Source organism: Tamandua tetradactyla, chromosome 18 (genome assembly GCF_023851605.1).
Source record: "Tamandua tetradactyla isolate mTamTet1 chromosome 18, mTamTet1.pri, whole genome shotgun sequence".
NCBI classification, from domain to species: Eukaryota; Metazoa; Chordata; class Mammalia; order Pilosa; family Myrmecophagidae; genus Tamandua; species Tamandua tetradactyla.
Window position 1 is genome coordinate 12,472,621 of NC_135344.1, and position 12,515 is coordinate 12,485,135.

At 35.6% G+C, this 12,515-nt stretch overlaps 1 protein-coding gene across 1 annotated transcript in view; it reads right to left on the reverse strand.

The window, feature by feature from the left end:
• Positions 1–12,515, reverse strand: part of DOK6 (docking protein 6) — a 452,915-nt gene that overhangs the window by 88,630 nt on the left and 351,770 nt on the right. Inside the window, exon 6 of the mRNA XM_077135258.1 lies at positions 2,088–2,226. Within this exon, the coding sequence (XP_076991373.1) occupies positions 2,088–2,226 (139 nt within the window). The remainder of the gene's footprint in view (positions 1–2,087; positions 2,227–12,515) is intronic.

Consider the following 12,515-nt stretch of genomic DNA (forward strand, 5'->3'; position numbering starts at 1 on the left):
GTGTGAGTCTGTATTTTAGATCTATGGTATATGCCTCCAGCTTTAGATAACTGAGATTGTGGCCAGTGGAGAAGAGCTGGCTTTCATACTTTGAAGGTGGTAAATGTTTGTCTCCACTCCACACCTGTCGCCTCATGCCACAGGATACAATGAATACATAATAACATCAACCACAATTGTGAATTACATTTTGTTTTGTGAATTTTTTTGGCTCCATGCTTATTGGAAATTGTTGCAAGTTTTTGCAAGTGTTATTTAACCAAAGTTTGGAGAAAAAATTTAGTGTCTTCACTATCTTATAATATTCAAAATCACTCTTACAGATGAATTGCTATAATCATAATGAAGACTTTCCTGGTGCTTTCTACGTGCCACATCTTATTCTCAGCACTTTATAAATATTGACACAGCATCTTCATTAACCCAAATAAGTAGAGCTAGTCTATCCCCACATTACAGGTAAAGGACCATGCAGCATTTAGAGGTCAAATGAGTTGCTCAAGATTACATAGCCAGTAAGTGGTGGAGCTGGATTCAAACCCAAGACACAAACTGGGTGTTCTCTTTGATGGCAGACAATCCCACTGTAACTGTTGGGGGGTTCTTAGAATTTCCTATGGCCAATTTCCTGTGCAGAAGACTTCGAGTAAAGACCAACCACTGTTAATTAATAGCAAGGGACATTCACATTTGTTCATTGTGGTTGAAAATGTGCACCAGCAGATTGCAATTATATGCTGATAGTCAATGTGCAAAATTTGGAAGTAATTTGAAACTTGGTAGGTTAGCTTTTTCATCTGATTTAAATAACTAGGAAAACATCATATCATTTAGGTAATTATTGCAATGGTTTAAATTTATCCCATATATTTGGAGAAGACTAGGTCTCACCAATGCCTTACTGGGTCAATAGTTCATTCAAAAGAGGAATGTGCTTCTTCAGGAAACCCTGATACCATGTATGTGAATGCCTGCTGAATGCAGCAGCTACTCATTGATCCCCATGGAGGGTCAAAGGTCCTGTATCAGGCTGATTTGGCTTTAGGTGTTGGGAAGTCTAATTAAACCATACCCCAGGTAAAGAGGTAAGAATGCTTATGCAGTACTGAGAAAATCAGAAATGCATTCAAAACAGTATAAGATCATTTGTTAAACTTCTTTGTTTTCTTAAATTTAAAAGGGAATTTTCTTTCATACTTCATATTCCTATGCAACTAAGAATTTTATTTATCAAAGTGAATATACTACCAGATAAAAAACTCTATAATCTAAAAGTGGATTCGAATTATGAATAATACTTTTCTGGTTAGTGACCCACATTTATTTCCCAAAGCAGCACTTGTCCTCCCACAGATGACACTGAAAGCATTTCTATAAACCCTGAAGAGAGTATATTCACCTCTTCACACTATAACCAAGAATAACCCCATTGTTTGTTCTTCAAACGAGTTGGGAGTAAAGCTTATGCATTTTTCCAGCCATTTATAAAATTTACAATTTCAGAATTTTTACTAAATTATTTCTGAGCTTGGCCCTGAAACTGTGGTAAAGTTCCAGGACAGGATATAGACAAAGTATTCTGATGGTTAACAGTTAAGCTTCTTCTGCAAACATTTCATTATCAGCTCTGAAATCAAAACAGAGAGAGGTAGAAGTTTCAAAGAACCTAGGGTAAAGGTAAACATGAAAGGAAAGTGGAATCCTTTCCGGTAGTACAATAGTATTCCTGGATATTCTGAGCACATCTTAGAATCTCTGACCCTCCAATAAAATGTAGAAATGCCCAGAGAAGACAGCTGCTTATTTCATTTTTAAGCACCCCACTCTTTGGGTGATCATGGAAACAGATCCTAGGTAGATACAAGAGTGCAGGTTTGTATTTGGTGGCCACAAATTACTGCCTTTGATCGCCAAAGAGGGGTTAGAGCGGGAAGGGTGGGCTTGCAGGTTAGAGACCTAAGGGAGCCCTTGGGCGGGGGTGGGTGGACAGGAGGAGCTCACAGGGTGGGACCCACACAGGAAGCACATGCCTCTCACCCCGGGGACATTCATTTCCCAGCTGACAGGGACCGAGGGAGGAGCCTTACCCGGGCCTTCTGCTCCATTTCTAGCATTAATCTCTCATGTTGCTCAGCTATGGCCAGTGTCGCAGAATGGACCTTCTGATAGATCATTTCTCCTTCCCTGGTCTGAAAAGTGAATAGTCCTTCTCCTGTGTCACACATTCTGTGAGAATAGAGATAGGGAAAGAGTTGGGTCTTCATCTGTTCAACTGGGAGACAGTTTTCCACGTACAAGATGCCCTTGCCCTTGGGTGACCCAAACAACGCATCTTTAAATGGAATATGAGGAGGGATTGAAGGGCAGAAAATCCAGTGCATTTTGATTTTTTTTAGATGATTTGTTCCCCAAAGTGTAAAGGGATAGGTAAAAGTGACTTTGTTTATTGCAGTGCATGTCTTTCCATTATCTAAATAAAGGCAAAAAATTTCTTTCTTTAAAGATGTTCACCTTCTTGAACATATAATAGCAATATCACCTGTGAGTTGATGGTACTTGAAATCTCAAGAACTTTAAAAAAAGGCTGCACTTTTACACTCATTGCAGTGGAAACCAAGGAGAAGAACTATGCAGCCTTTAGTTGATGGATTTGCACACATAGGCTGAAGCTTTTATTTAAACCAAATAACTGTTAATATGAATTAATATAAATCCTATTATATTCTCAGGAACAACCTGGCATAGAGAAGACTCTCTTTGCATCTGAGGATGCTTGTTTTGAATTTTAGCTCTACCACTTACCAGCAGTGTCACCTCAGACAAATTGTTCAACTTTCCTGAATGTTCTTCCTTCATCTTTAAAAGGAAATACTAATGGTACCTGTCCCTCAAGATGCTTATGAAGGTTAAAAGAGTTGATATACAAAATATTTACCATTGCTTAGAACCTAATGGTGCTCAAAAAACTTAGCTGCTACTTTGTGCACTGTAGTGTAAATTTGGAATTAACCTAAATATCTACCATAGAGAAATGGCTAGATTAATCAAAGCAATTTTTTTTTTTTTACATGGGCAGGCACCGGGAATCGAACTCAGGTCCTCTGGCATTGCAGGCAAGCATTCCTGCCTGCTGAGCCACCATGGCCTGCCCAATCAAAGCAATTTCAACTGACATGTATTATGCAGCTACTATTACATCACGCTGTATCATACAATGACGTCAAAAACTTAGTATGTAATATTAAGAGAAGTCAGAAAAAATTATTTTTCAATTATATAATTATAATCCCTTCTTAAAACATATTTTTTTATTGGAACAAAACCACTGACAAGTTGTTAGTTGATAGGCTTATAGGTTAACTTTATTAATACAACTAATCCTAAAATGAAGAAGTCTTAATATTTTAAGCCAGCTTTAAAAATATCAATGATATAATATGCAGGTATGGGATATTAATTTCTGTGTCATTGGTTTGCAGGTTATAACATCCAAAGACTTGCACAAAAAGTTCATGAGGCAATCTATTTCTTCAAGCACCAGAAACATTTTGGCTTCTTCTCTCTGCTTCTCCAAGGAGTTTTCAATAGGAAAGAAATGTCTCAAGAGGCTTCAGACATTACAGAGACTGCCGCTGAGATCCCCGGGGGTCTCCCAGAGCTAGCACTTAGCTCCTGTGAAAGAGATCTTAATAAAATTCACACAGCGTGAAATGGAAAATCTGGGGGGAAAAATGAAGAGTTTTCACAAAGTGAAACAAATGAGCTTTCTTTGTTGATTCGGAGAAGTAAAGAAAAACCATAGATAAGTGAGTGCACTTTGTTTGAGATAGAGTTTTGCTGGCTGCCGTCTGAGAAGCACCGCTTACTAGCCTGTGAGATGGATGATGAAGACACAAGTTGTTATTTCTTACTCATTGAGATGTGCAGGTCTAATGCTGGTCCATTTCCTGGGACTTCACTCTGCCTAGTGAGGAAATTGAAAGTTTGCTGCATTTTTTTTTCCAGTCTCTGAAATAAAAACTACAGTAATCTTCAGCCTTTGGTCAAGAAACAGAGAATTTTAAAATGTTCTTATAAAATTGCTCTTCTTACAACATAGGTACCGACGCATTCAAAAGACCCTGAAAGTAAAAATTCTCCAAAAAACCCGACTCATATTTATAACGTTTGTCAGCAGTGTTGGATTTCTCTGCTTATTGTTGAGTTCATGTTCTTTTGAGGCTTCTTTTGAGAAGTGCTGATCTGTAGAGCTCTTTCCATGCCACCATTTCACTAAAGGGGATGACACTTGGGGTAAAAAACGATGACACATTAGAATCCATATTTGTGCAGCTTATTGAAGATTGTGACGTAGGAAACTGAAGTTCAGAAAGGAGGGAATATGACAAAAAGGGAAAATGCAAAAGGGTCCTCTCCCAAACTTGGGGAGAGTGGAAGCAGAGGTGCTAGTAACAGTAGAAGAGTGTTTTTGTATGCCTGAGGCCATGGGCCATGTACTACCCGTGTGACAGATAATCTCATCGTCGTAAAGCAAGTTACACCGAATGTCTGTTTTTGCCCTAGAGAGTGGAGAAGGGCAGGAGGCCGAGTAGCTGAGGTCACTCCACTTCTACTGGCCCCCAGTAGAAGGCTTCAAACCCAAGGCGTGGATGAGCTTTCCTGGTCAGCAGTGCTTTGTAGGTGCAGTTACACCCAGATGTAGGGAGAATTAAAGTGATATGTGACTCCCTGGGAAGAGTTGTCCAGAAGCTTGTGCCTGGTTCTCCTGGACTCTGCCCTTCATCTTTTTTTTTTTTCTGCATGAGCAGGCTCCGGGAATTGAACCCTGGTCTCCAGTTCGGCAGGCAAGAATTCTTGCCGCTGAGCCACTGTTGCCCCTTGCCCTGCCCTTTATCTTTTAATCTGCATCCTTTCACTGCCACAAATAGTCACTGCAAGTACAACAGCCTTTTTGAAGTCCCATGAGACATTCTAGTGAATCACCTAGCCTGAGGTGGGCCTCATCCCGCCCCACACAGCCAGCATGTGGTAGGTGGTCAATGTATTTTAATACAATAAAAATCTAAAAGCTAGTCTTTCCCCAAAATGATTGTTTTTCAGATTCCATACCTCTAGGGATCTTTCAAAGTATCCTCTTTCCTAATCCTACCTCACCAATCACAGAATTGCTTGGAATGCTAGCACTTCAGTCTCATCCTTGTTGTAGTCAAGTAAATAAGCAATAAGTAATAAATGAGAAATATCTAGAGTTCATGTTAATATATGTGTTCATAGGAAACTGGACTCCAAATGAGTGTTCCATTATTCGTGGCTCTCATAGCTGTCTTTAAGGGAGAACAGACCTAAAATCTGCTGCTCTAGAGGCAATTTCATTTGAGCAGAAGCCCCTGCCATATAACTATTAGACTGCTCTTATCCTCTAGCCTTTAAGTCTCAAACTTTGCTCTTTATGAAGCAGTGATTGCAAAATCAAAATCACAATTCTGTGATTGGTACAGTAGAATGGCAATTGAGAGAAATCCACCAAGTTGCAAGAATTATAGAAAACACTACTTTTAAAAAGGGAAAAATGAATTCTTTAAAATAATTGTGGCTCTCTAGAAAAAGTTGTGGTACAGAGGAATTAGTTGTGACCTCTGGCAATTCTGTCCATCTTCATAGCTGTATAATCTTACTCTCTCCATGACTTTTGCAATATTGTGTATGTATTAAATGATCAAATATATATCTTCCACACATGCAGAAACTTTAAAACTCTCAAAAACGGAGTAGAGCGGGAGCACTTTCCTAAAAAAATAGCAGTATTTCTAATCAATATTTAAAATCTGATGTTTAATTATAGAAAAAAATGAAGTTCTTAAAAGTACAGCTGTTATGCCAAGCAGTTAGAACCAATGAACACTTTTATTCCATTGCCAGTTTAAAATCTTTATTGTTATCGAGCAACACTAACACTTAACTTAGCAGCTTGGAAAAGACTGAAGTTAAACCTTAAGAGCTCTGGTGAATCACCTTCTGATTTGTGGTAAGACAGTATGGGCACATAAATGAATAAACAGACTAAAGCAACAGTATAGAAAATTCAGAAATCGGCCCAATTCATATGAACATTAAATAGATGATATAGTATCATCTCGAATGAATGAGAGAAGCTGAATGTTTCACTAAACTGTGTTAGACCTTACCCATATGGAAAATTTTTTCGACCCATGTTTCTATCTCTGCTGATATAAATTCCAGAGAAAGCAAATAAGTAAATTCAGAAGGTTATAAAAGTCCTAGAAGAAAATATAGAAGAATTTCTATATAAACCCAGAATGGGTAAGGGGTTTCAAATAAGGGTTCAAGTCCAAAGTGATTTAAAAAGATGAATAAACATGATTGCATGAAAATTAAGAAAAGAAAAGACATTATAAAATAGAAAAAGGCAAATTTTTGTTTGCCTTTGAAACTCACAACTCTGATCATTTCTCATCTGTAAAAAGGTGTAATATCAGTACTTGTTTCATAGGATTGTTTTAGGATTAAATAAATTAACATAAGTAAGCTGTAGAGCAGTTCTATAACATTATTATCATCCATTATTATTGATACTACTACTGAAATGATTAGATCTCTAAAATATTTGTTAAATAGAAATCAAGATAAAAGAATATGTATAATGTGCTGTCATTTGTGTAAAAAAGCTTATGCATGGGAAAACATTAATGCATATTTGCTTGTATGTACATTAAAATCTCTGGAAAAATAAACAAGAAGCTAGTTAAAGTGTTACTTATTGGGAGTGAGGTGGAAAGGGAAAAATGGGGTACCTCTTTATGTACATGATTACATTAAATAAAGGAACATTATCGGTTTACTAATTACATTTAAATTAAATCAAATTGTCATTTGAAAGTTTAAAGGGTGGGTACTCTCACAGGATTACTGTGCAGTGAAAGCCTTTATAATGTGCTTAGTCTTTGCCTCTTAGCAAATAAATGTTTACTCTGAAACATCTTAAATCCTTTACTAATCTTTAGGGACCTCCCTTCTCATTAAAACAGATTTTATGCATGCACATTACTTATAAGCATTAATCTATACCTTTCATCTCTTGGCAGCACAGCACAGACATCTGGTATGATTTTCAGAAGGACCAGGTCTGCAGAGAGTTCTGGATTGTGATGGATTGAAATAGTGAGTACAATTATAACAGCAACAATAATCCCGATACCACGTGTTCTGTGAGCGCTGTCTCTCTCTCGGCTCCCATTTTGATAAGCACTGTGTGTACATGGCTTCCTTCAGTCTGAGTACTCGACCAGGCAGGGGTCATTGCCTCCCATCTTACAGAAAGCAGAGCCCTGCGGAGGCTCAGGAATTTGCTCAAGGTCATTAAAATATGTGGCTGAGCTGGGATTTGAATTTAAGCACTGTAATTTTGGAAGGCAAGCTCATTATCACTAAGCTGGATTGCATTCACTCAAGAGAAAAAGCAGAAAATGTGCAGGACACTGCCTGTGTCTCTCTCCTTACCAGTGCTTCCTTTCTGGGAACTCAGGTCTACTGCAATGAATGCACCAGTGAAATGCACATTAAAGTAAGTCAGTCAATCAATACAGCTCCTGAACTAGAATCAAACCCTCCTGCACTCCCAACTTTATGGCAGGTTCTTTGCAGGGAGGAAGGCACAAGAGAACCTTTGCCAACCTGCCCTGAGGCTGGACTACTGTTTTGCCTCTTCTGGCATATGGTGGTTGCTCTTGGCTGATTTCACTGTATGCTGCCTCATGTTGCAATGTTCTCTTGCAAAGAAATCTAGAAAACCCACACTTAAAAAGAAATCTGGGTTTTAGTACAGGCTTTGCTACAAATTAGCTGTGTGAAATGCTATTTTCATCCTCTAGAAAGATTTTCAATGAAGAGGTTGATTCAGATTTCCTCTAAGGTACAAATTAGTCCCAAAGTTTGAGAATTACTTTACCTATGCACACGATGATAATTGAATTGCAATCGAATTAATGAAAAGAGCCCCATCTTTTTACACATTTATATGGTTTTTATTTTACTCTATTCTATTTTTCATTACTTTCAAATTTTCTCATTTTTTAATTCAATGAAAAAGTCAATTTATTCTCGCTGAAACAGTTTGAAGTTCTAGCTTTAGTAAATCTTTGAATAAAGAGACATTTAAGGCGTTCTTCTGTTTATCTCACTTTATGCCTCAAAAATTCAGAAGTGAAAAATCCACCATATGAAATGGTAAAGGGAAGTCATAAGACTTCAGTTGCTATTTAATTACCTGGATAGATGAACAATACGACTACTGCTTTCATTATTATGATCTTGCTACCCTTACGTGTTTCTGAAGGGTTTTAGAAAAATAATTTAAAAGGCTACAACTAATTTTATATTCACCAAGCATACATATGACCCAGCAGCTTTCTTATAAAAATATTGTCTGCTCCTTGAGAATTAGGAGTTTTCACACCCTTAACTCCCAGTGTCAATCATGAAAAGCACCCACGCACTCCTTAAGTGTTCATTGACCTTAAGACTTAAGAAGTTATCATTCTATTAGGGGAAAAGACAAAATAAAGTAGACAAGAGAGAAACAATTATGGAAGCATAAGCCCATGATCCTTAGTGCATTCTCCGAAAAGGAGTAGATAAAACAGTCAAAAGGAAAACAGAGAACCGATATGTTCTCAGTTCCCAGATGACATCCACTTGTTCCATTTTAAAATCACTTGAGGGAAGCTGTGTGTATATCAGATGAAACAGCTGCCGACACATACCCAAACCAATTTTTCTGAAGGAAGAGCTAATAACAAAGCAAGTCAAGCAAACACTTGAATTCTGTCATTCAGAAATGATACTCCATTTTTACAGTGAGTTTGACTGCCAAGTTATGTTGGGAAATTTTTAGAGTTTAGTAGGTGAGTTACTCATATTTAGTCATTGAATCAGACAAAAAAAAATTATGGTTTTCTTTATCATTTTGAAGAGAACTTAAATACATGATCATTATAGTCTCTCAGAGTAAAGAGCCTGTGGTCAGAGTTTAAAATTACATTTTTGCTCCCCTTTCCTCTAACTATAACTAATTTAGGTAATTTTTAGTTGACATGAAAGATACCTTCAGTATCATTTCTATTATAGCCAAAATATAAAAGACATTTGATAGTAAACAAGGTTTTACAACTGTTGACAAATGAATCTATTTAACTTTTAAAAAATTAAAAGGATTTCAGATGTAACTACCTAAGATTCCTTATAATTTCAAATGTCATTATTTCAGGCTAGTAAATTTTAAACCTTAATTTTAAAATTTATTTAACAGTTTAAATTGTATTCCTTAAGAATATATGAATTGAAAACGTTGGTGAACAGATCATTTGAATCACTCTCAAAATATAAGCAAAGAAATGGAATCAATATATCCCACCGTAAATAAAAATATCAATTATTTTTATATTATCCTTTGACATTCTTGACCTAAGATTTTAGCACTCACTACAGCTCACGTTGATGTATGTTAGTTTAAGTTTGCCAATCATTTCTGTGTTTTTCTTGGTATATCAGGTGTAGGCTTGTATTATAGTACTTCTAACATCTCATCGCCTTTAAGTTTACGTGCCTTTTTTTCCTCCAACTGAAATCCTACTCCCTAAAAGCACAGATAGGGAGGGCTGAAAGAAGAATTAGAATAAACCTATACAAACTAGTCTACTCAGCTCACTAAATGGCATGTTGCTACTTTGGACTGAGGGTGGGGTGTCCACTGAGGAGGCGGCAGATGTTAGGGGGGTTGGCAACAGTGAAGATATTTAGAAAGGTTTAAAGAAAAGGTGTGAGACATTGCAGAGGTGTCAGGGATTTTTAAAATTCTTGTATTTTGCTTGCTAGAAGTTGTATAGTGAATCCTCCCTCACTCCACGATGCCTCATAAAAATATCTTCACAAATTATCCATAATGTTTGTCAAGACGTTTTAGAATTGAAATTATAATAATTTTTTTGGAGGGTGGTTTACTTCTGGTACTTCTGAGTAGGCTCCTCCCAGAATTTCCCTGTCATAGGTGACAACTGTAAGTTGTAGTAACAAATATATTGAAGTGAACAAAAGCAGGTAGTTTCTGGAGAAGTCACACTTGGAAAAAGAGATTAAAATCAGATTAAGAAAAAAAATCCCTGCAGACTTTTGGGCCTGAAAAACCTGGGACCAGAGTTTGTCTTTCTGGAATGTGAATAGAGAATACTAGAAATGAAAAATCCTGATGGGTAGCCTCAAATTCTGATTTAAAATTGTGCCCACATATCTGGGTAATGCCTAAATCATTTATCAGTGTGTCAGATTCCAGATAAGGATAAAATAAATCCACTGAGATTTGGGCAGATGCCTAGGAGAAAGACTGCGGTTTGAACTCCAACAAGTTAAGTATCTGTCAAATGGAAACATATATATATATATATAAATGCCAAATGGAAATTACAGAACTGAAAAAAAGAAATCTGATATTTAAAAAATCACTGGATGGGCTTACTATTAGAATCCGAAGTGACAGAATAAAGTCTCAGTCAAGTTGAAAAAATCCCAGTAGAAACTATTCAATACGATGAACACAGAGAAAAAAAGACTGAAAGACAAATGAAAAAGCCTTAGCAACTTCTGTGGTAATATCAATATGCCTAACATTTATGTGATTGGAGTTTCAGAAACAGAGGAGAGGGAAAAAAGGGAGAAAAATACTTGAAGGAATAAGGGCTGAAAAATCCTCAATGTGATGAAAGACCTACATTTACAGATTCAAGAAGTTTAAGGACTACCAAGCAGAATAAATATTGTTACTTAGTATCCACATTTCTCATTTCTCTTTTATTAATGTTCATTAATTGGTTGCAATTCATAAATAAAGTTAAAACACACATATACACCTATACATATTAATATACACACACACCTTTTATCAAAATTAAAAAGAAAAAATCAAACTTATTATTACCAAAATGCCACAGTTTGTACTTCAGGGCTTTCATTGAAATTGTCAGTAACACTCCTCAAATTAAAAAATAAAAGTTGTTTTGGCAGAGAATTAAAATGACCAACTATTGAAAATATAATCATGCATTGCATTTTTTAAAAATGTTTTCATTCTAGCCATTGATATTTAAATTGTCTGTATTTGCCTTTTTGGTCCTGATGTTACTTAATATATTTAAAATTTCTATAAATTTTAACTATTTTTAAAGTTTGTAATTAATTGTTACTGTTATTGCATTATGATTATTAAAACACACATGACCTGTATTCGTTTCTGAGATATATTCCTTTTAATAGCCTTAATAGTAGATATTAACCCATTATTTTTGTTTCTAAAATATTTAAATTATAATTTCTTTTACTGTGTTTCTACTTTTCAGTCCTTAAGCTTTCTTAATATTTTCTTTTTTAAAAAATGAAATGTTTTATTTGCTTTTTCTCTCTTTAGTATTTTTTGGAAGACAGATCATTTTTTAAATAAGCTTTATTTTTAGACTATTTCTAAATCTACAGAAATACTGCAAAGATAGTAAAGAATATTCCCACACCCAATTTGCTCTTTTAATAAAATCTTACATTCATATGGTACAAATAAATGATTATAATCAATACTATTTTATTTCTTTTCCTCCTCAAATTGTTCCAGTTTTGAGCATTGGTAACAATTTCAGTTGGCTTCTTGTCCCTTTGATATATTTGAATCATTGCGTTTTAGTGTTTTAAGCACTTCTTTACTTTCTGAAATTACAAGATGATCCAGCCACATCTTGTATGCTTATGGCAAACAACTTCATCAACTAGAGTACAGTTTCTATGTACAGTTTCTTTTGCTTTTAGTTTTACAGACTTCATTAATTTCCAAAGTTACTTAGGTTAGCACCTTTTCCCACCAAATTTTCACATTCAAAAATGTTTTCTATTGTATCACCCATAGAAGACACCAATTTAGAAATACAATTCCTGGTTACAATTTTGTTTTCCTCAAGAATGTTGACTTCTGGCATTTGTTTTGGGCTTCACATGATGAAAACTTATAATCTACATGTGCATTTCTCTCTTTTTTTTCAATAGCAAAGTTTTCACCAAATACATTTCTCACTGCTGCATTTGATCCAGTTGTTTGGGCTTATTTGGATATAGCTATAACTCTTATGTTGCTCCTCTCCCATATAGATATTCTTCCTCGTTTTTAATTCTCTACCTTTCTCTCAGCTTTCTGACTTTGCCAAAAATTTTTTGCTCCCCATTATCTTTATATAGATTTGTTTGGCCTCATTTCTTTCCATGGCCTGTTTGCCTGACTTTGAAGAATGTTCACTTCATGAAATTTTTTATTGGATTTTGCAATAGCTTTTTTAGAGACATTCTTTTTTTTTTTTAAGTTTAGGATAATAATTCCTCTTTATCTTTTTCTGATATATTGTTTCATAAACCCAATTTTTACATTTTAATTTTTCTTCATTTTCAAATTGTAAAATGGAAAAATTAAA